This window comes from Oreochromis niloticus, linkage group LG2, assembly GCF_001858045.2.
Source record: "Oreochromis niloticus isolate F11D_XX linkage group LG2, O_niloticus_UMD_NMBU, whole genome shotgun sequence".
NCBI lineage: Eukaryota > Metazoa > Chordata > Actinopteri > Cichliformes > Cichlidae > Oreochromis > Oreochromis niloticus.
The window spans coordinates 28667085-28691324 of NC_031966.2; the positions used below are offsets into that span (position 1 = coordinate 28667085).

General features: G+C 43.9%; 1 protein-coding gene across 1 annotated transcript in view; it reads left to right on the forward strand.

Moving 5' to 3' along the window:
- unc5a (unc-5 netrin receptor A) overlaps positions 1-24240 on the forward strand; it is a 153061-nt gene that overhangs the window by 100833 nt on the left and 27988 nt on the right. The window contains 5 exon segments of the mRNA XM_025897508.1: positions 6395-6538; positions 8181-8284; positions 9539-9719; positions 13942-14109; positions 20560-20724. Of these exon segments, the coding sequence (XP_025753293.1) occupies positions 6395-6538; positions 8181-8284; positions 9539-9719; positions 13942-14109; positions 20560-20724 (762 nt within the window).

Genomic DNA, 24240 nt, shown 5'->3' on the forward strand with positions numbered 1-24240 from the left:
TAAAAGGAAGCTTTGGACACTTGTGGCGCCGTTGATGACACTGATGCCATTTGGTACAAAGAAGAACCACGGGAGGAAATGAAACCCTTAGAGTATGGCTTTGACTGGTTGCCGGGATGTGCAGACAGTGCATTCTTAAAAGCGTTCATCTGTGGTGCCTCCCATCAACCATTGTGAACTCTCTCCCTTGAAATGGTGCATTCCCCTGATGTAGAGTCACCCAACCCTAATCCTCCTATATCCACTGATGAATCCCACCCACACATACTGTAGGGATGCTGCCTAATTGAATTTCCTTGGTCACAATGAGCGCACACTCAGGACCTGCAAGTTCCAGTCCTTGCCTTTGATAAGCAAATGACCCCTATGGAATTGAGGTCAGAGACTGCGAAAACAAGAGTGAGGGAGAGAAAAATAAAGTCCTGCACTCAGACAAGCCCAATATCGACTCACCCGGGATTGAGTCCAATGATGTTTACCCTGTGTGTGTTGAGCCCCTGTTGGCTCAGGGGGAGATTCATCCTACCCACACACACACGCAGAGAAAGATGTCTGTGCTCTCACAGTGTGACCCCGTCCCTTTTGTTCATCGTTACACTCCTTGCACATTTGAATGGAGTGCATGTGTAAATAATCTTGTCTTCGTTGCAGATTAAAATAAAAACACAATACAGTAATTCTGGATGTGTCCTTTGTGCCTGTGTGCGTGTCTGTGTGTGTGCGCCAGTGGATCTAGTAATAGCTTGTATTGTACTCTGTTGCCTGAAGACTCCATCATACAATAGTAAGGTCAGTTTATTCATGAACTGAACCACTCTGCATTTGCTTCGGTCTTTTTTATTTCTTCCATTTCATTTTTTTTTTTTTAATTCAGACTTTCTCAAGGCAGAGCCATGTGTTTTTTTTGTTTGGGGTTTTTTGTTAGGTTTATTTGTCTCCGAGCCCGAGCCCATGGCCTTGATACTTTTCCCAATCCTCCTTTTTGGATAAAAGCATCCTCTCTCTCTCCCACTCTCTGCTTTACACAAAGATTGTTGATTACCATAATTGTTTGTGTTCAGGTAAACGAAATCACAGGAAAATAAGGATGCAATTTTCTTTGGGAAATTGGATAATTTTCAAAATCCAATTTGTCTCCTCATATTTTTATGTTTAAGTTTGATTTGGGCACTAAAATCTCTTCAAACACCGCTAACTGTCTGTTTGAGACTTGAGTTAATACTGTGCACCTTCAACGACTCCGAAGCAGCAGCAGTATGATTTGCTGACTTTTTTTCCCCTCTGGGTTTTGCCTCACTGGCAGCATTACATTGCCCTATTAAAGTATTTTAAATTGAGTTTGTAAGCACCCTGTGTCTGCAGCTCTGCTAAAAAGGGCACAATACTCTTCGATGCATGGATTTCAGGTAAATCTACATATGTACATATGATTATTTACAGTTATGTGTTTAAATTTGAATTTAAATAATCACCAAGGAACAACACTTCTCTATCAAAGATGCTCTGATTGGGTCGGTTTAGTGTTTAATAATTCAAGTTTGCTAAAATTAACTTAAGAATCTATTCAGGTGGCACAAGTCAGCCTGTTTTCAGCATCATTTGACAAAAATCCATGCAGGATATTGTCATTTAGGCTTCTGGTAGACCAGGCTCCATTTGCAGACCTTAAAAAATGCGGCTCATCATGCAGAAAATATCTTGTGAGTCTTTTAAAGTAGTACAAGTAGTGAAACGATTTGTGAATGCATCAAGCAGAAGATTAGCAGAATTCTAATTTTATGTGAAGCCAAAAGTTTACGATGGAGACCTGTCTGTACTTGTTTTATATCTATCTATTCATTGATCGATAGAGATATAGATAAATATATATAGATATAGAGAGAGATATATGTCAAAAAAATTTTAAAGTAATGGATATAGATAAATTGCGATAAATTTAAAAAAATTGAAAGTTTTGTATATAAAACTTTAATGTTTACAAGTGCTTATTGACAGATGCCAGACACATGGCATACGATAGTCAAACTCGTCCCATACTTTTGCAAGCATGTCTGGAGTCACTGCTGTTGTTAAGCTACCTACTGGCAACCACGTGGAACTCACGAATCTCCCCTTTCTGACAGAAAGAACAGAAACAACATCCGAAAGAACATCCATGGAAATAAAACGTGTTGAAATCGGATGAGTCTTTATGATACACCCTGTATATGTAAGTGCACCTTTCTACTACTGGGTCAGACCCCCTTTTGCCTTTAGCACTGCCTTAAATCCTCGTGGCATAGATTCAACAAGGTGCTGGATTTGTCAACTGTGAATCTCCCGTTCTACCACATCCCAAAGGTGCTCTATTGACGTGGAGGTGTGGAGGCTGTTGCAGTACAGTGATCTCATTGTCATGTTCAAGAAACCAGTTTGAGATGATTTGAGCACTGTGACAGCTTCGTGCACTACCCTGCTGGAAGGTCATAAAGGCATGGACATGATCAGCAGCAGTACTCGGGTAGGCTGCGGTGTTTAACAATGCTCAGTTGGAGCGAAGGGGCACAAAGTGTGCCAAGAAATGGTCCCCAGAACAATTACTCCACAAGTGCAAACCTGAAACTTGATACAAGGCAGGAGGGATCCATGTTTTCATGTTATGAGAAACTCTGTCCCTACCAACTCATCAGACCACACAGCGTTTTTCCGGTTTTGGTGATCCCTTGTGAACTACGGACTCAGTTTCCTGTTCTTAGCTGAAAGGGGTCGACCCCAGTGTGGTCTTCAGCTGCTGTAGCCCATCTGCTTTAAGGTTCAACATGGTGTGCATTCATATACTCTTCTGCATGCTTTGGTTGTAACAAGTGGTTGTCTTAGCTACTGTTAGCTTCTTATAACCTTGTGTGGCCGTTCTCCTCCGACCAATAAGATATCATTTCTGTAAATCTTTGCAGGTAAAATCCCAGTAGATTCCTAAATGCATTGAGTTGCTGCCATGTGATTGGCTGATAACAAGCATTTGAACAGGTACACCTAATGATGTGCCCAGTGAGTGCATATGCTTTTTCTTTGTTTCTGCAGCTTTAAAGCTTGTCAGGCGGGTAGTTGGTGTGAAAAGTGATATTAATTACCATAGAGAGACTCCACTGCTGGTGGCATTTGTGTTCATGTTTTATTTTTCTGTTTTTCCCAGTCCAATTTATTCCCATGCAGTGTTACAATAGTGAAGTGTACTTTCCAGAAATTGTTTTCAAATATGGCTTAGTAAGTTATCCCACTGCTCTAGAATAAAAATGTACAAAGGATCCAGCCCTGGATTCACACTGTGTCAATCACATAATCACCCTTTAAATTTTTCTCAGTTATTTCACTGAGGTTTGGAATATGAGCTCATTTAGAAAATGGGCTCCAGATCAAACCAAAGGCTGAAGGAATCGTGCCATGTTTTAATTATCATTTAACAGGAATGTTAAGTGCACACTTTCAGGCAAGGAAGTGTAAATTTCCTCTTTTCTGTTCCTAACACCTTGAAGGCGGCGAGCATACTATTATAAATCAATATTAATATAATTGAGTCATAAATGTGGCGGTGCTCCACTTTCAGAAGGACTGCTTTCTAGGAATCAATAACGTAGTTTCTCCGTCAGTCGTCTCTGAGTCATTTTCATAAAGTTTTGTTTTACTCATAGCTGTCTTGATGGAGCAGGCTTCGGGGAAAACAACAGTAAATAGCAGCCTGTCCGATCGTTATAAACTGCTGTAAAATTACAGACGCGTTTTGTCCTCAAAGTGATGAGATTATTTTGTCCTACTTATTAATTGGAGTGAAATTGGACAGAGTGACTCACAGCAGTGTTACTGGAAGGTGTCAGACACAGAAAGCAGGTAATTATGGAGACAGGAAAAGATAAGGAAACAGAATGCAATTACCCTGGCAAGCAGAGCTTCAAATTGCTCTTCTTAGGATTTCTCACCTCAGGTTGCTATTGTTCATGCTTTGCATCTCCATACTGATCTTTATTCCTTTCACCCCCTAGCTCAAAGAAGGAGGAAGGTTTGCATTAATCAAATGAATTCCTACTGTAATTTGAGCCATACCGAGCACTGAATATCACTTTATACCAAATTTCAAATTCATGTATTTAAATATATTTTTCTAGCTTGCACGCATAAACTGCTTGCTGTGAGCTCAGTGTAAGTCAGGGTGATCAGATGTTTCTGTACGGATTCCTCAAAATAAGCTTTCGTTTAATGTTCAGGTTTTAGGGCATGCTTTACATTGATTTTTTCTTTTTCCCCAGTTTTTGCTCTGCAGCAGGTACTCACCCATATATAATCTGCGTTTCATAGATTTTATTACTTACATGCACAAAAGAACAAGTACACACTTGCTGTGTACACCAGCAAAAAACACGTGCGACTTCTCCCTCTCAAAGCGCTTTCTGGCATACAAGACAGAATTTGCACATTACTGCAAAAGTAAATATACATCCAATAAGAAGCGCTGCTCTCCTGAGTTTGACATTTCATTTAGCACTGTGCTTAATTTTTTTTCTTTGGAAACTACAAGATGTAGCTGCTGAAATAAGCGCAATCTTTAAGTGATGCATGTAAAGTTAAAGCTACTGCTGTTGCGCACACGTGTACGTGTTTAAGAGGAAAAGCCAAATTTCCCCATGCCGCTTATTTGCAGAAGGAAGGAGGGTTTCTTATGCTCCATTTGTTCATGCTCTGCAGTGCCCATTTCGTTACTTTAGCCATTTCTTTAGCTTTTAGGTGCTCTCTCAGCCTGCGCCGAACACTCTTGCAAACACACATACTTAATAGAGGTAGTGGACCTTCAGAAAGACAATGAAAAAGAATAAATGAGGATTTCTCAATCCAGTCTCGTGTTGGTATTGAGTCTAACTTTTTTTGACAGTCTCTGGCAGGCTTTGTAAAAAGGCAGTGTAAACATAAGAGGATCACTTTCTCTACTTTTTAAATTAACTGCGAGCGAGCATGTTGGTGAAATGTTGCACACAGCACGAGGTGTTGTTGATGCTCGGAGTGGTGCTTCGGGGCTGGATTCACTGCACACGGACTCACATTTACTGTGATCACATATAGCAAAAAATCTGCCGCATTTAGACACTAATACATGGCGGTCTGCCAGTGACCCTCACAGCTACTTATCACTGTGTGTGGCCTCCGGCTGAGCCCCTCCTCCTCCTCTCGCCGACAGCTTGTGTCATCATTGGGCCAGCCTGGGCTCGTGCAGAGTCATGTGCAGTACGCCTCAAATTATTTAGCAAAAAAAATTCCCAATTTATGCTTTGCTGGTTTGCTCGGATACTCTTTGCTGTGAAGTCGTGATGGCGTAATGGAGCACTCCTCGCTTCAGTCGGGTTCAGTCTGGAGCTGGAAATGATTGTCACCGACAAATCAAGAGTGTGTCAGAGTGCTTTTGTGTGAATGGAAGTTAGAAAGTGGCTTTCCATTGAAATCTGAATATAGTGCACTTTGTATGCGGCTCCTGTTAGTCTCCAGGATGTGTCCTCTGCGACTCTAAAAATGTGTTCGTATGAACGCCTCTCTCCAAAAGACAACAAAGAGAACAGATAAGATGGGGTGGGAGGGAGAAAGCTGGAAGCTCAAGGAAAACACGGCAGTCTCTTTATCAGGGCGAAGACAAAGTAAGGCACATGGTAGGGATCAAGGTCGCAGCTCAATATATAAGAAATACCCGTGGATTACAAGTCCCAAGTAGAAGGTCAAAAGAAAATGAAATGAAAGATTGCTTCTCAAATATAAGGAAAAAAGAAGAAAAGATATGACTCTAACAACACTGTGTTGTTTGGACGGTTTAGCGGGTTGGATTTTGTCCCAATTTTTCTTTGTTTAAAGAAGGCTTCTGTTTACATTCCTCTAGAAAAGCAATAAAGCCACTTTTGCCCCGTGTTCCAGCGCCGTCACTTATATCAACACGGTTGTGGGGAAATGCTGAACTCGTCCCTCCGCCTGGATTTAATAATAGAGACGTGGGTTATGTTGAGTATTTTTGTTTGTCGAGTGCTTGTTTAGCACTTCCTTGTTCCTTCCTAACTGTTGCTGTATTCACGCCCTCCAAATTACACCAAGGATAGCTGTGAGGCTCTCTTCTCATTTTCCGCAGTTAACAAGCACTCTGTTTATATATGATTATAGTTCTCTGCTTGTTTATTCTTCCTCTCCTTTTTCCAAATTACTTTGCTGGTTTAGTTCAAGGTACAAAATGCACTTAAGGTATCAGTTCAGCTCATTTGTTTTTATTTTTGTTCTTTTTATTTTTTTCCATTGAGAAGTATTTCTGGCCTCTTAACTCGTTGCTGCTGTCAAAGCCGTGCTTGTCCCGTGTCTAACATTTTGACTCTTCTTCTGGATTTTTGCTCTCCAGCGCTGCCAGTCATGCAGGTGACAATCGAAATAACCAGGCAGCAGGTGGAGAAGATCTTCGGACTTGATGAGTACTGGTGTCAGTGTGTCGCCTGGAGCACCACCGGAACCCAGAAGAGCCAGAAAGCATACATCAGGATTGCTTGTGAGTGCACTTTCAAATGAGCACTGCATCATTACAAATCCAAAGCCTGCTGCCTAAAAAGGTGCTTGTGTATTGCATGTCGGCATGTAATAAGAGAATATTGTGTTTTCACCTTGGGTGGTTGGGAGGGGGAGACTAACTTTCATTTAACAATTAGCCCAGAGAACATTATGATCTGTTGCACCACAGTGCACTACTGTGATTACAATTTAGTTAAATCATCTTCCTGTGATGATACTTGTGAGAAGAAAACATCCAACCCTTGCAGGAAGAACCCCAGAATAATGTATCTGCTCGAGGAAGGTCTTAAAAAAGAAAATAGTGGAACTCTAAATTTGAGTATTCATGAGCATATTTTCTGCTGGATACAGTATATCAGAAATGATCCCTGTGAAAGTAACTGAAATAAAAACAGATTTGAAATTTATTGCTGTGCAGCAATCATAAATCTGTCTGGGGAACGCAGACACATCCCTCGCCGCAGCCTCAAAAGCTTTATTAGAAGAAGCCATTTTACATTTGAGTATTTTAAAACATTCCGCCTATTAATTCCCACATAAATATGTATTATTCCAGACAGAGCCAAACACGGCACCGTCTCCAAACCACCAGACGTTTTGAAAACACACATTCATTATCCATCCGTGTGTGAGAGCTCCGCAAAGTCAGTTAGATGTAAGATAAGGACACGCACATGCTTGAATAACGATGCATAACCAGGCGATCGCATCGGCGAGGTTCCCACGCACGCGCCTGTTCGCTCGCGTACGTTCGAGCCTTCCAACACTGTTACATCTCAAGTCTCCTCCAGTCCAAATTTATCAGCTTTAATTAAATCGAATGTCGTCAGTCTCCCCCTGCCTGTCTTAATGTTTTCTCTCAGTGTGATTGGTCGGGACAGGCTCAACATCTGTTTAAAGGAATTCTCACAGCCGCGCCCTCAGCCTCTTACAACACAATAACACATTGCTTCGCTCCGAGTTGAAACCCGGGGTGAGCACATCAAATTTGTGCCAGTCCCGCCAGCTATCGGCGGCCTGTCTGGCTCATCTGATACAAATGGATCTACATTTATTTCCCCCGCAAGAAATGACTGTTCCCAGTTTTTACCTGTGTAATTCACAGCTGGGGCTTACAGACAAATATATACTAGGACTTTGTGCAACAGTAAGTATTCAATGAGACGTAATGTGAAGCCCCATGCAGTCAGCCAGGCTTGCAGGAGCTCTTGTCCAGGCGCCTCAGGGCTTTGTTTTCGTGTGGCTGCTCCAAGCCGTCATACAGATGGAAGCTGGAGGCTGGCGGATGCCGGGGAGAGGAGAGTGGGTGGGAGTGAGGGGTAATGCAATTGCTTTTGCTTGATGCCGGGCCCCTCTGGCAGCAGACAAGCATCTCTGAACCAGCCAGGCAGCCTGTAATAAGCAACATGGTTGGTGCCACCGATCCCAGTGTGGCTTAGGGGCCAACTAGAGTGCAACATGCTCGGCGAGGCCACTGGCGGACATTTCAAGAGCTGCAAATTTAGACACATCACCAGGCCAAGTTATTTGCAGAGAGAAGTGTTTCTTTCAAATCTTTGCAAGCTTTCACATCCTAATTGGTTCTGTTTCTCTACTTTTTTTCTGCTTTTTTTCCCTGTAAGACCTGAGAAAGAACTTTGAGGAGGAGCCGCAGGGTAAAGAGGTGGCATTGGACCAGGAGGTGTTGCTGCGCTGCCATCCCCCCGAGGGAGTGCCACAAGCCGAGGTGAGACACGGATACGGGAGATATTTATAGGCCCAAATCTGCCATCCATTTACCCTTTCCTCACCGAGGGGACAAAGACCGCAGAGTAGCTCAAGATCAGCTCCCTGGCATATCCCCCCATTCCACCAGGGGAACAGACAACCCTGTTCGGATAAATTACACCTCTAATTATTTGCCCTTATTGATTTATTATCTCTCTTACATCTCTGGGAAGCTGTATATCACGTCGTTTCGTCACATCACTCAGCATTGGCTTGGAGGCTTCACTCCCCATTTGGCATCTCTAAAGGCCTATGCATAATTAATGGATCTATTTGCCTCACTCTTTCCTTATCTCATTCGGTGTATCTCTCCCGCCTCTCCATGCACTGTATCGCTTGTTCTGCTCAAGTCACACTCGCTCTCTCTCTCTGTGTTTCACCGTGCTGTGCCTGTGTTTAGAGGACCAGACCGGGGCCAGCTGTTTCACCTCATTCGCTGCATCCTCCCGGTCCCAGATAGGCACTAACTGCTCTAATAACAGCACAAGAGGAGCTCAGGCCAGCCGCTGAGACAGCCCAGAGACCAGAAACAGCAGACTAGCCAATCGCAGATCGACAGCGTAGGGACAGTTTGCAGAGAAATAGGAAGGAAGGTGCCAGCCGCAGTTGAACAGAAAAGAACATCAGAGTAGAAGTCACGACGGGGGGAAAACGGGGATGGTGCACCAGAGGAAGAAGGCCCAATTATATGCGGTATCACAACTGGCAGTAATACCAACAACAATGCTGCCGCACTGTTGCTCCTCTCGAGACAGAACAAGGTCAAGTGAGAGCAAGAAAACAAGCAAGCCAATCTGAGAGAACACCAAAAAAAGAAATAACATCAGTTTTGGCTTTTTGCAAGAGGGCACGGAAACTTACACAAAGCACGATCAGTCGTGTTCGCGGACCTCCGGCAGCTACAGAGACGTCCAGCAGCTACAAAATAAAAGCTGCAATCTTCCCCCACAAGAAGCGAATAAATATTCAAATCAGCAGGGCGTTAAATAAATTGTATCTCAATACCACACCAGGCCGCGTCTGGTCTTCCTTTGTCTGTGTGATTGCATCAGAAAAGAAGTACCTCACTGCTTCCCCCCCTACACACACACACACGTCGACGTAGAAGTCTCTCATCCACATCATGTCTGGTCACTGTAGAGCTGTATGGGGTGGTGGCGAGCTGCTGTCTGTCGAGTTGCAGTGAATTTTGACCGCTGAAATCTGTTTTCAGGTGGAGTGGCAGAGAAACGAGGATGTGATCGACCCAGCGAGTGACCCCAATTTTGTCATCACGCCCGACCATAATCTCGTCATCAAAAAAGCCCGGCTGGCCGACACCGGCAACTACACGTGCGTGGCCAAAAACATCGTCGCTCGCCGCAAAAGCACCTCTGCCGCGATCCTTGTCTATGGTAGGTGACGACTTCTTTCAGCAGATGTCAAAACTGTGCACAGAGACTAGTGCCGGGGTCCGGGCTCGATTGAGCCTCCAAATATACAAACGCAGAAAACGGCTCGGATGAATCCTTTTAAGCTTGCACGCCGCTTCTCTTGTCCCACATTTCCACATTAACCTTTGCATGCTGCACGGAAGATGTGTGGGCGCAAGTCTCCCGTCAGCTCTTCATACTGTTACATTCAGAGTTTACAGTGTAGTTTTTTATTATTACACTGTGTTTCACATATTTGACATACGGTGACAAATTGCATACGTCAGCTCTGTTTTTCAGCAGCGAAAGAATTACACTTTCATAAATCACTACATAAAGAGAGAGTGGTGTATCTGCACATTAATTACCACAACTTAAAATGTTACTGGCAGCCATTCTGCCAAAGCTGGCAGTCTCTGATGTCGAGGCTGCCATCTTCCTCCTCCTCTGTAGTGGATCCAGTATGAGAAGAGAAATTGAATTAACAGCAAACTGTAAATAATGACTTGGCTTGATAAGCAGACTGGCCTTTATTAAAATGCAGAGAAACAGCATATTTTCTATCACAGAGGGTTCCACGGCTACTGGCACTACAAAAGTTTTGAATACATTACAGCCTGGCGTAATTCTCAGCTCCACGCGAACAGAAGATGGAAATCACGAGGGAACGATTGATGAAAACAACATTGAGAATAATAAATGGATAATGTGACACAATGCCTGACACGGGGTGTGTTTTTTTTAGTTAAGGCTGCCAGAGAAAGATGATACTGTGATGTACTGTAGGGGCAGAGCAGCAGTTCTTGTTTATTATCTGACACATCAGCTCAGAAAACACAGTGCATGCCACAAATAAGAGGCACTACCTGTTTACCTTCTATATTTAGATCTTTCTTGTTTTTTGATATCTGTGTAATATTGTAATAGGAAGTTATTTAGATAAACTTTACAAATCAATTCCACAGAATGGGCAACTTGGGATGTGCGGTGGGGTTTTTAAAGCCTTTGAATTTCCTGTTTGACCATTCAAGCAAGAAGTGAAATGTGCCAAACATGGTAACAGCTCCTTTATGTTCATTAGAGGTGCCGTTGCAGTTCAAATAAAGCGATATCAAAAATAAAAGGCGTTAAATAGATAAATACTCGTAAATTAAGTGGTGAAAGATAGACGATGATGGCAATAGTGATCGTTAAACATAATCCACTGACTCATAATAATGCAAAATGAGGACTCTATTCAGTCCTGTGGAAAAACTAAGTACACCCTTAATGCTGTTATAGGGTAATTAGCAGCCAGGTGCTGCTAATCAAATGCACTTAATTAAAGGACCATCAGCAAGTGTGAGCGCCTCAATAAAAGCAGAACCTCTGACAGTTTGCTGGTCTGGAACATGCAGGTGTGTTAACACAGAGTGTTCCTGGAATGGACGTCCCAGTAAATTCAGCCCAAGGTCAGATTGTGTAATGAGAAGAGAGAAAAACTTCTTCTTTTTTTTTTAAATTCAAGAGCTACATATCAGATTCTGCAGTCAGTATAATTAAAGAAAGGGTCATAAAAGTGAAAAAGAGCATGGCAGCACGACCAAACCACAAGACCTCTGCAACAATGTTCTTTAGGTCAAAGATGTTTGGTCATAATGCACAACACCACATTTGGTGAAAAGCAAACACAGGTTATCAGCACAAATACCTCCTACCAGCTGTTGAGCACGGTGGTGGAGGGGTAATGTTTTGGACTTGCTTTGCAGCCACAGGACCTGAAACCCGTGCAGTCATTGAGTCAACCAGGAACTCCTCTGTATATCAAAATAATATATACGGGCCAGCTGACAGTTAAAGCTTGGCCCGAATTAGATCATGGCACAGGACAATGATCCTGAGCAGAGCTGCAAGTCTATAACATGTAGGTATGCGAGACTGATGAATTCATACAGAAAACATTTATTATATGAAGTCATTGCTGCTAAAGGTGTTTCAGCGACTGAATCATTGGGTGTACTTAGTTTTTCACAGGAATTCATTGAGTCCTTTGAATATGTTTCTTTTCTATGACTTTATATCTTATCATGAAATTATGTTAAGAAAAAGATGAATAGTTATATAATGTAAAATTGCTCCATGGTGGAAAAATACATCTTTCTCACTGTGGAAAAATAACATTTGTCTCAACAGAAAACTATGAGGACTTTAAAAAGATGTGGAAGATGCCCTTCTGTATAAATCCTCATTGGATTTTGGCTTTTAGGATGAAATCCCATTAAGAAAACATGATGTGAATGTGGTTTTAGAGTCTTTGTGCATCAATTTAGATGAATTAGAGTGAGAGAAAAAGTGTTTGCATTACTTTTGATTTGACTTGCGCAGCATTTTAGTTAATAAACATAATCATCAAATCAATATTCAACAATAAAAGCATAATAAACAGTAAGTGAGCCAAGTGTGTTTCCGATCTTTGTCAAAATGCTTTCGTTTTATTAGGTTAATTCTCTCTTCTTTTTTGTAATTCAACAAACCCAAAGGGGGTCCGAGCGTTACGGCTTTAAATGCAGCTGCAAATTGAGTCGTGCATTTTCACACAAAAAAATGTGTTAATTTGGAGCATGCAGTCAGAACACATTATCATACATTCCTCTAAGCCTCCAGCATAAAACTAAAGAAGCGCAATTATTCCTAATTGATTAGCTTGTTGTTAAAAGATGTAAAGAAGCAATCTAGGGCTGAATTAACTGTGAAGGCACGACCATACGCACTCTTTTTTTTTTTTGTTTGCCTTTCTTGTGTTGTCAAACAATGATTTCGACTCAAAGACCCAGAAATTTGGGAACAAATTGCTGAGTTGCTTGCATGTGCAATTTTATTTGTTTCCATCACACTGTTTGCTTGATGCCGTTTATTACTGTTGCAGCCCTGGTTTAGGATGATAGAGGGTTTTTAGTTAAAAAAAACTCAACCAAACAAAAGAAACTCTTACTGCTGTTCACTTGCGTTGCTCTGAGTTCGAGAGGAAAAAAATCAGTTAGCTGAAGGTACCACAGTCTACTGTGCTAGTTAATCTCGCTATATGTAGCAAGTCATGATAACTGCTACTTTTCAAAGGGGGTTCAACAGGGGGCCAGAGATGCATTTTAACAAGGCCTGGCTGGTGTGACTGCACTCTGTGCTAAGAGGTAATCAGGGGCCGAGTTGCCTGGCAATTTACCTCGCCGTGGCGGGCAATCAATCGCAAAGAGAGGGCAAGGAAATGATTCAGCCACGACGAGCAGAGGAGAGTGTTAGGGGGAAATTAGGAAGGGAGTATGTACAGAGAGAGAACGACAGTGCTGTTCAAGTCAATAAATCAGGAATGTCTGTATCTTGTGAGCTGGAGGAAACACGGTAGATACAGGATGATTTGATGTAATCACCTGGCATGATTGAGAGACATAGTACCAATTAAGTGGCAATGGATGGTTAAAGTTTGCTCCGACAAGTGGCCGTAATAACAGAAATTCAGAGTTTTTTGAGTTTCGCATCTTTAAAAAACTAACAAAAGAGGAATGAATTATACAGTGCTGGGCTCTCCAATTCAAAGATAAGCCTACTTGATTTCGCTGAATGATATGTTGTGGTGTGAAATCAGTGGCGGATGTGTGAAGGACGCAGTCCGAATTTGCGGAACAACCGTGATGCATTTATATCTCAGCAGTGTCTGGCAGTACCCAGGAGCACACGTTGTTGTTGGTTTTGTTGCTTTTACGCATGTATGACTGTGACAGCGTGGTTTTAAATGGAATGGCTTTACAATTATGTTATTATATCCTCGTATTATCTCTGTGAAATTCAGGGGGGAGATTCTGATATGTAACGTGCCCGTGAGTTACTTTGCAGCGGCTGTGCCTTCCCCGGAGGGGAAACCGGGAAATCGCCGTCAGGTTTTTCTGCTCCCTGTTGAAGCCATTTTGTTTCCACTGCACTTCGTATAACTCCAGCTCAGACACAGGAAGCGACCCTTTTGCTCTCGCGCTTCCATTTGTTCACTTTGCAAAGAGTGTATCAGCAGTCTTGATTATTCTAGTGCAACGCGCCTATTTTTCCTTAGTGCATGTCGGGTAATCCTGGCTGCTCTGTCCCTTCATTCATCCATCCCTCCCTCCCTCACAACCTTCCTCCCACTTTACCTCACCCCTCCATATCCCCCCCTCCTCCCTTGGCACTGGTCTGACAGTCAACGGTGGCTGGTCCACGTGGACCACCTGGTCGTCCTGCAGTGCCGTGTGTGGGCGTGGCTGGCAGAAGAGGAGTCGGAGCTGCACCAACCCCACGCCACTGAATGGAGGCACATCCTGTGAGGGGCAGAACGTCCAGAAAAGTGCCTGTGTGGCCACCTGTCCAGGTAACTCCCAGGCAACCCTGTTTGTCCTGTGGCGCTTGGCTTCCTGTGGCTTCCTTTTTGCATTTTTTTGCATCTAGAAGTCATCACTTCATCTTTATTTTGGCTGCTTTTTTGTACCAACACTAACAGTCTATTTTTTTTTTTTCTTAGATGTCAGGCTTTATTGCTTCCTGCAGTTAGACCGCTTACACCGCAACGTCAGAGCCTATTAGTCTGCACAGTAAGGCTTCATGCTAAAAGTGATTTATTATTATCGCACTTTGTTCACATACCTCTTTATCTTTTGCACTGTATGCAGACACCGCTTTTCTTTCAGAGACCCGTCTGCTTAAGGAGACACGGTTACAGCCACGTTATTTTGTCACTATTGTTTGCTGCTCAAATTGTGTAGTAAATACGGGCACTAAAAAGCTGAATTATGTCGGCCTTTGTGCGATGTTTGCGTGCGAGGAGTTGGGGGCGTTTCATTTGCTTGCCCGTCCTCGCTCGTGAGAGCATCGGAGAGGCAGAGAGTGTCCTGCCTGATAGTGAGCAACACATATTGATCCCTGGTAGCCTGAGATGGAAGTCAAGCTGCTTCATTTGCAGTCCCACATTAGGCCCCTGACAAAGGGAGAGATAGCGAGGGAGAGAGCAAGCTTGAAAAAAAAACGAGGTGTAAGGTGTAGGCAGGGATAGAGACAGGTGGAATCAGATACAGTGTAAGGAAGGCAAGAACAAAGCCCGGAGTGAGAGAGAGAGAAGCTGAAAAAGAAGCAGAGAAAGCCTGACTGTGTGCGCAGGAGCTGGCTGTTTGTCTGCCAACAGATCAGTGTGCGGACGTATAGCTGGGGCACAGCAGCCATGCTGACCACAGGAGAAATCTCCCACGCGCAGTAAATAGCAGGGAGGGAAATACAACACCCCTGGCACTGGCAGCTTTTCCCTGTCTAAAACAGAGGTTATCTTCCTCAGTGAATCAGGGTGTTGTCTTACACATCTAGCATGTAAAGACATCACTAGATGTCAAGCACGACTGTAAGTAACATGGCCTGCCTGAATACGGTGGGAGGAAGACAAAAGGGGAGCAGGGATTCATAGTCAGAGTGAGGACCTGGGTGGATTTGGAATTACTGGAGTTGGAGCAACCAGTAATTGAATTAGAGGGGTGCCCAGGGATGCTTGACATTCCTCTACAGCAAAGCAGGATACTGACCTTCATGAGCTTAAAGAAATTAATGTCAGTCCAAGCTGCTATTGTTAGGCCAACCCACCCACCCCCTTCCTCCTTCCCTCCCTCCATCTTCCTCTTGTTCCACAAAGAGAAAGTGTTTCATTTCAACTATTGGGAGTGCTGTGACAAAAATTACATTGTACTCTGTGAAGACAGTTTATAGAGATTTTGAGGGAGAAAGAACTCAATTTTTTCTCCTTTTGATGGGAGACATTCCAGCACCGCGACCCCGCTCGCACCCCTATCAGCCCTGTTGTTTGGCAACAGATGCTTGTCTCTGCCCCCTTTTGTCACTCGTTACCTGTCTGCTGTGGGGAACGTCAATGAAGCCCTCAGCTGTCTGCTGGGGAGAGGGGTTCCCCCTTCACTCCCTCCCCCCATTCAAGGCCAAGAAGTCCACTGCAGCAAAGCTTGGGGGATGATGAGCTGTTGTTTCCCATCACAAGTGGCACCGACGCTCTTGTGTACTCACAGACGTGCCTTTGAAGTTAGCCGAAGGTGAACCGACAGGCAGCTCCTGTCGCTTTTGTCACCCAGCACACACACACAAACAGATTCACTGTCCCATGGACGCGTTTGTGTGTATACCTCTCTTTAATTAATAAAGAGCATGATTAACACACATGCCTCAGGAAGGGGCAACAGGACAGAGCAGCCTGGCACATGCATCACTTGTTACCGGATGAGAACTTTATTCATCCCCGTGCTTATAGCTCAGTCCATTTTAGGAGAAAGCAACTTGAGAAAACTGAATTATATGGGAAGCTGTGACACTGCAGATAGACATGATGTTACTTATTTAGACGTAGCTGACATTTGGAGTCAAAAGTAGTGGGATTTTTTTTTAAGTCGGCCTTGAGAGGCAACATTTTTTTACTACACCGGCTTTGTTTTTGAGCTATGACTTAAAAATTTCATGATTTAATGCTGGTCTTGTTTCAAGAGTTCATTAATTATCTAGACAAAGTTTTTTTTTTTTTTCATCATTAGTTCTCTCTAGTGCATTTAGCTCTCAGCATTAGGTCTTTGAAATGGTTTATAGAAAAAATATATTGAGTTTTTAGGTGCTTATGCTGTGAAAGCCTATTATGAAGTGCAGAGATGGCTTCTTAGATTTGCTTAACTCGTCCTTTAGGGATAAGAGCCGCATGAATATTGGCTGGAAACAAATCAGTTTTAATTTGGAACCGACGGCATGCGAAGGCTTTAATTTGTCTCTGCATCCTCCAGCCGAGCCTTTATGTATTTATTGGTGAAATGCTGATGGCCATGTATTGTTCCACATTCAAAAAGTAGCACGACTCCTTCAGAGTATAGTCGCTGAGGCATATTTCACCCGTGGATTATATCGACCTCCGCGGACCGAGACAGACGGCCTCTTCAGTAATAAAACCCACTACGTATCTGTTCACAATGACTCTTGTATCCGAGCTCCCACCTCTCGTCAGGAAAGTGTGAAGCTCGAGAGGCTCATCTGTATTTTTGTCTAAGTCTCCAAAGTGTTTAATGAGAGTTGGCGGAGGCCTGTGTGGCAGATCAGATGGGCTCCATGCTGGGAGAGACACAGGGAGCTGTGGAGGAGGAGGCGGCTGAGGCTAAAGCCTGAGGCTCAGAGCAGAGCATATCAACACTTGAGACAGCGAGTAGCCAAGCTATGCAAAGGCTTATCTCCATTTCGCTTTCCTCTCGCTGCCTCCTTCATTTCTTTTGTCTCCATCCCAGCATATCCCTGCAGAAGTATCCCACATAATTCTGCAGTCCACCCGTCTCCCTCTCATCGACTCTGCCCTGCGCTGACTTGTGGTCAGAGCCAATAGTCATGGCAAAATGTCAGATCACGCCAACATTTCCAGCAAAGACAAACATTAAACCTGAGCCAACAGCAAATAGTTAAGTCCCCGGTTTTGGAAGAGATTCAGTGACGCCCACCCCGCACGAATGAACTAAACTGTTGCTTGATTTGCGAGTGAACACCAAACAACCTGAAGAGATTTCGAACTCCTGTGAATTATTTAAATATAGCACAGATCCCTCAGGCTTGCCACAGGAGTCGTGAGAATTGAGCGAGATGGAAAATAAACAGACTCGGGGGCTGGCGTATCCGTGCGCATTTCCGTGCACGTACGCGTCGTAGACATCCGAGTTAGCGCCCGTATGTCTGCTGTCTGCACTGCAGGCAAAAGTCTAATTCTACTCTGGGAGTAAACAGTCGTGTTTTTCTTCGTGTTTTATCATTGATTGTTGAGGCGACTCCATATTTTATCCGCGGAATAAATAAAGGCAACGGAAAATAAATGTGGCAGAAAAACACATTATTTCAGTGTGAAAAGATGGTGGCCATCTGGTGACAGCCTTGCATCATTTTTAATCACTTGGTGCCATTTGGTTTCTTTGTGTTCTTTGGCGCACCCTCTTCATATCTCACTCTGTCGCTTTTTCATCAGTTTTTGGTGGTTTCGTCAAAATCGGGGGTAAACGTTGCTTTGCTCAGTTATTGATTGCACACTACTCCTAAATAAGCAAGCAAGAAACATCTAATGTTAAGATTTCATTTTTATTACATTTATCAGAAATGCAGGCTATTGGCGGGCGATTAATCTCTGTTGCGTCACCCACTTCTGTGGCTGAGCTATCAAAGCCATCCGTGGCTGTTTTGTGGTTGTTTTCTGTCCCCCCCGCCACCATCAGCTTGTGAGCACTGGGATTAGTGGTGCTTACACACATGTGTGTTGACAGGACAGTGGAAGCAGAGGCCTGCTGGTCTCAGTGATAGTTGTCTACCTCCTCGGGTTCCCTCAAGGACACGGAAACCGTGGGTGCTTGATGATGTCGGACTGTGTCCATCAGCGGCGATTGTCATTTTTGAACAGCGAAGCTTTAAACAGGCCCTCCCACTGACCTTTAAAAAATGGTTAGATTCCTTTTGCTTCTCCCCTTGGCAACATGTCCAAACGGGCGCTTGCCACTGGGTTATTGTATTACTGTCCCTCCTCGGCGACCTGGCTGACCTGAAACCTGCGGTGCCGGATGATTGAAAATCAGCTGCGGTGCCTTTTGCAGGAGTGCTAACAATCTCTTTCTGGGGATTTGATAAGGAAAACTGTCTCTGTGGACGACCATTTTCTTATGTGGATTCTGAGAAGAAACAAAGTATGAGGTGTGGCTCTAATTTTAGTGTTAAATCTTGACTTTGTTGTTGTTTCTCGTTGCATTTATTTAGCTTTTTGTGTTCTTGGAGAAAACCTTTCGCCTTTCTTGAAACGGGAGCCGTGCGCAGAGTCGGCGTTCAGAGCCAGGCCATCAAGGACTGTTTATGCATCTTCATTTTTCTTTGATTTGCCTTAGCCTTGGGCCGCAGTGCTTCTGTCTCATCCACATTCTCACTTTGTTGCCACGCCAATCCCCTTGTTTGAAAATGTCATTTGCATGGCGATTAGTCTTGCTTTTGTGGTGGGGAAAAGAGAAGTAGAATTTCATCACCTCATCAGGGCAGATGTTGATCTCATCCCTTTATTTCACCGTGGTGTGGATAAACTGAGGGGTGACATAATATATTCATTAGGATGTAATTCGCTATTCAATCATTCTCATTCCCAGCCTGGATAATCAGCCCACTGGCCCACGGATGGGTCCACTCAATGCCAAACAAGGACAATTATCTGATTGGTTCTGCGCTCTCTGCCAAATGGATCTGACTGCAAAAAAAAAAAGGACCCGAGCTGTGTCAGCATCCTACCACACACATATGCTCTTGCACAAAAATAGTCTCGCATTCTCTGGTTGTCATTTCCGGACACGCACACGGACCGACACATAGACTTGTGTGGGAGCAGGGTTTAATTCACCCTGTGCGCTCGCGGTGGTTTTCTATCTCATTTCTCCAATTGGGGATTTGCTTGAGAAGCAAATAAAATCATTAGTTGATACAGTTATGCAATAACAGGTACCCTCGCCCTCAGTAACATCTCACTTATGTTTTATTAACCAAAGCTTCATGACCTGCAGTGGGTCAGAGCTGCTTTCTGCAGGTCATGCCCCCTGCACTCTTTATTGCTAGGATTAATGAGCACTAAGGTTTCCTTGCCCTTAGGTCAGCCAGGGGAAGGGTTTCTGCTGTCATAGAGGTGTGCATTGACTGCGTGTGTGTGTGTGTTCAGGTAATTCTCGCCTGGTCCCCTTCACCCTTACATTTGGGAGAGAGAGAAAGAGTGAGACAGTGGTGTTTTTTTTCCTTTTTTTTCCCCATGAGAGCTCATTATTGCTCTTTTTCCCATTAGCCCTATAGTAACCTTCCCCAGACCTGGCGCTGTGTCACTCTCAATATTACTCCCGGCCACCACCCGCACCAGCCGCAATGCCAAATTACCCCCACCTTTGCAAAATGGCCTTCCTCTCTGTATGTGGTAAAGCTGCTGATATTTCTTACAGCCAGGCGTGCTCCGGACTATTACGGGCCCATTTCCATTGTGCTCATTGTGGGCTGTTTGAAGTTATGGTCAGGCTGCAGGTGTAATGTACTTTCTCTTCTTTTCAGAGTAATACCACATGTATTTTGTCATGCATTCGGATGCACTTCAGGCAACACCGCAGGCGCTATATTAGCATCTTGACAAAGAAATCAAACAAGGGTGAGATGGTTCCCTCTCTCAAATGTTATATTATGTTGTGCTGGGTGTATGAGAACATTCTGAAATATTCTTGCGTATGTATGGACCGCTTGCTCAGAGGTTACTTTTTTTCCCCCTTGGTTTGTTGGCAGCTTGGTTTACCAGGCCACACTCGCACCAGTGGGGTTAAACTTAGTTGCATCTGATTTCCATGCTGAAAATAAACAAAGAAAACAGAATAGAGACAATATGGCTCTCCTCAGCAGCTCTACACGCTTTGGTTTCTCTGTGCAGCTGCTGGATTTGAGTGTGTGCAAGTGGATTTGCATGTCTTTAAAAGGTTTTCATTACCAGGTTTCCATTTTAGATTTGCACAGGATGGCAACAGAGTGTTGAACCACTTGTTCTCGTCTCGCACGCAAATACACAAATAGTTTGGCGCCACCGTTTCCACCAGTTCACATTGTTGCTGAAAAAAGGGGAGTTATGGCCCGGTTTATTGATGTTTTCCAATCAATAGTTAACCACTGTGAGCTGAAATAAATTGTTTGAAGAGAATTCGTTTGAGTTTTAGCTGCTGTGCATGTGTTTCACCACTGTTATTTTTATTTTTTATATTCTTTTTTCTAGTGGACGGAGGCTGGAGCGAGTGGAGCAAGTGGTCAGCATGTGGCGCAGACTGTTCGATGTGGAGGAGCAGAGAGTGCACCCAGCCCTCACCTGGCACAGGGGGCAAAGACTGCCAGGGGCTTGATCTCCAGTCTCTCAACTGTACCAGCGAGCAGTGTCCACAGAGTGAGTGCACCACCACCCACGCGCCGCAAGCTAAACTCTCACTCTTCAACTCAGCGAAACAATACAAAACATCTACTTTAGATATGTTTTTTTAGCCAGTTTCTGGCACAAGGATCAGTAGATGGTTGTTTTGTTATGTATTTGTGTATTAAAACTGAGCTGATGAGTGGCAAATGAACATTTTAAAAACCAATAAATGCACTCAAAACAGCATCTGAGAGCTTTTGCTAGATTATACACTGTTAATTTAAAAAAAAAAGAAGCATGACACTCAAGGCTGAAGTGGAAACATTTATTCAAAGGTAAATATTAAACAGGGTTCAGTCTCACAACCTCATCAGATATAACAAGTAGATCACAAACAATACAAAGAGAACAGGTGTACAACATTAGCATCAATTAGCCCCTCAAGTAAATGCTAGCTGGGGATAGGAGGGAAAGGCTTTTTACTTGATTTTTTAAAAACAGTTTCCATTTTGGGGGGGGAAAAAAGGATCCTCTTCCTTTTATCCGATCAAACGCTTGAAGCCTCCTTATGGCCTCAGCTTTTTGTCGTAGATGTTGAGTTCATCTTACAAAGGGTTCATGAAGGAAAGGTGTCCATCTCATTAAACACTCGTACAGACAAAAGATTAATCTGCAGCCCACTGCTGGCTCATCCCCACCTGTGTGACCTTTTCAGATGATCATTTCTAATTATCACTGGGTAATGTACCTTCTTTCCTACCATGCATATTGGTGCCGTGTTGCTCTATGACCTGTTAATAAAACCAGGAATAAAAGCATCTCTCCTCTGATTACAACACAACCTATCAATTACACTGGTGCATTTAAAATAGTGATTAATCTCATATTGTGCGTATATTAAAAAGTAGGGGAATGCGTTTGCACTTTTCTGTTTAATTCAAGCCAGATTATACTGTGGTGCCACTCCCCTGCGTGTCATTAATAGGGCATGTGCATACTGTCAGGATGAGAAAGGGCAAGGCTCATATGGCCGGAGACGGCAGCTGAGTGGAAAAGTGACACCACGGGGTCCTCTGCAGACCAGATGGACATGAAGGGAGAGCTCTGTCACTTCCTACAGATATCAAAGAGAGAAAGATACTGCATGTTGCCCACAATGAGTCTCCGGGTGGCGTCTCATAGAGAAAATGTTATAAATAGTGTGCTCTCTGGCTGATCTGCATGGTAAACACTGAGTTTTAATGGGGATTCAGTTGACATGGGCCACTGAATTAATAAACTGAATTATGTATTTTGCCGTGATTGATGTGATCAAATAGACCGATGCTTGGCTGGCGAGGATTGTTTGGAATTGCATGCGAATGCTGCATTGTGTGCTGCATGTGTTAGCGCAACGCGAGCAAGTGCACGTATGTGCGAGTGTCCACCGATAGCCGGGTTTGGCTGGTGCAGTGAACCAGGGAGTTCAGTCAGCCCATCATCAAAGGTCAGCAGCTCCTCCCCAGAGAAGCAAGATATATACACAAAGATGCCAGTCATTGTTCCTCACACACACACAGTCGAGCGAACGCACACACAGAGTCACTCAGTATTTACACTGACAGAGCAGAGCGGCGCGCCGGCCTCTGAAGAATGCCTGTCCCAATCTGTTCCCAGCAGATGCGTTTCCATAGACAATTGCTGTGTGAAGTATTATAATAAGCAAAATAGCAAGATGGTTTTGGCTTGTCAGCAACTCCCATACTTCAACCACGTCTGCAGGCTATTAGCTGAGATGGAAAACTCCCCCTCCTTGAAACAAAAGGCACCCTCCTCTCCCAGCACAATCTAACACAACAACTGCACAGTGAACCACAGTCACTCTGCAACAAAAGCCGTCGTCCGTCTGAGGACCTCACAGACACGTCTAATCTCCCTCATTAAGCCAGAAATGAAACGCGTTCGATGAGGTTATTGTTTTTAGGTGTCGCGTACATGAGAATAAATCTGCAACACAAAGCTGGAAAAGCAATCTGACCCAGGAAGGATCATTTTCATAAAAGCAAAGAAGTGAAGCCCAAACATATACTCTATGCAAAATCTACGCAGGGGGAATAATAAATATGCGGGCAGCATGGCAGAACCAAAATGGGAGACAGGTGTTAGAGGGCAGAGAAAGGATAGTGGGGGGAAAATAATGGTGCTCGTTTTCTCAGGCGCAGGGAATTAGGACAACATAAAAACAATTATTCGGCTTAATGTGTGTAATGAAGGTAATGAACTTAATTTGCAGCAGCATCCCATTTTGGGATGTGTCACAAATTATTGAGCAAAACACATCAAACTGTTAATTTATCTTCAGCCTGCTTTTTTTTTGTATTTTTGTTTTTATTTCAGAGCTAATTTGGCGGCGCGGAGGCTGAGATTTTCCGTCACTGCTTTGTTTGTCAGAGCGGGGTCACGGTGCTTTGTGAAAAATGGCCGGACATTTATTTTGGGCCATATTTCACCGGAGCCTGCTGAGGGATGGGACGACTGTATTGTGGAGATAGTAATAGTCACGTTCGCGTTGAGAGTTTTAGTAGCCATATTTCCCTGACCTTAAGAACTCCTGTGTTATTCATCTTCGGACGAGTGACTAGGATTGGCCATGGGATGAAATATATTCTCAGGTGTCCTGATAAATGCCCGGGGAAGAGGCGCAGGAGGCTCCAAAGCTCTTATTTATCAATGCAGGAGAGAGGGGGGAAAAAAAGCAGGCAGAGAGAGTGGAGGACTATCAGGTGCGGTCATTGTGCTGACTGTCAATACAGCCAGAGTCCAAACTTCAACAGGAGCCAGATACACCGCCTTAGAGGAGATGAATTATACCGACCCATCTCGAGTCAGAAACTGATCCCCTACCAGCCAGCCCCGGAGCGAGTCTGAGGAGCTGAAGTGAAAGCTTGTGGAGACGGGCGCAAAGAGAGATTGGCCTGAGGTCAACTCTGAAAAAAGCTCATCTCATCCACAGATTATCCTCAGGCGGGTGTCACTCATGACGAGAGGTCACACACAAAGAGAATCAAAAGTTTTTGCCAGCAATTAAGTCAAGTGGAAATGAAAGATGGAATGACTGATGGCGGAGAGGAAGAGAGGTAAATTGGTGTGGAGTGCGATTGGAAAGGGAGAGTGTGAGAGAGGGGGCATGTTAGAGAGGGACTAAAGTAAAGCCCATCCAATTATAAAACCTGATTAGCTATGTCAATTAAACTGTGATGGATGTCCTTTCAATTATTGGCTGGCATCATGAAAATCAATGAGTGGGGCCAGGAGGAGCTGAGAGCAGTTGTTGGTCAGGGTTGTTGTGAGCATCGGGATCGTTTCGCTAGGACACCTGGCGGGTCAGATAAAACTTCACTCAGCGATGCTCCGATAAGCCACCAGAGATTACAGCCAGAATAGAGAGAAAGGAAAGAGGGAAGAGCTGTTTGATTGACTGGCTGGCTTTATTGTCTGGGCGCGAGGATGCTGTGTGCAGGGGAAAAGGGAAGAGTCGAGATACTGGATCTTTGCATCTGAGGTTAGCCA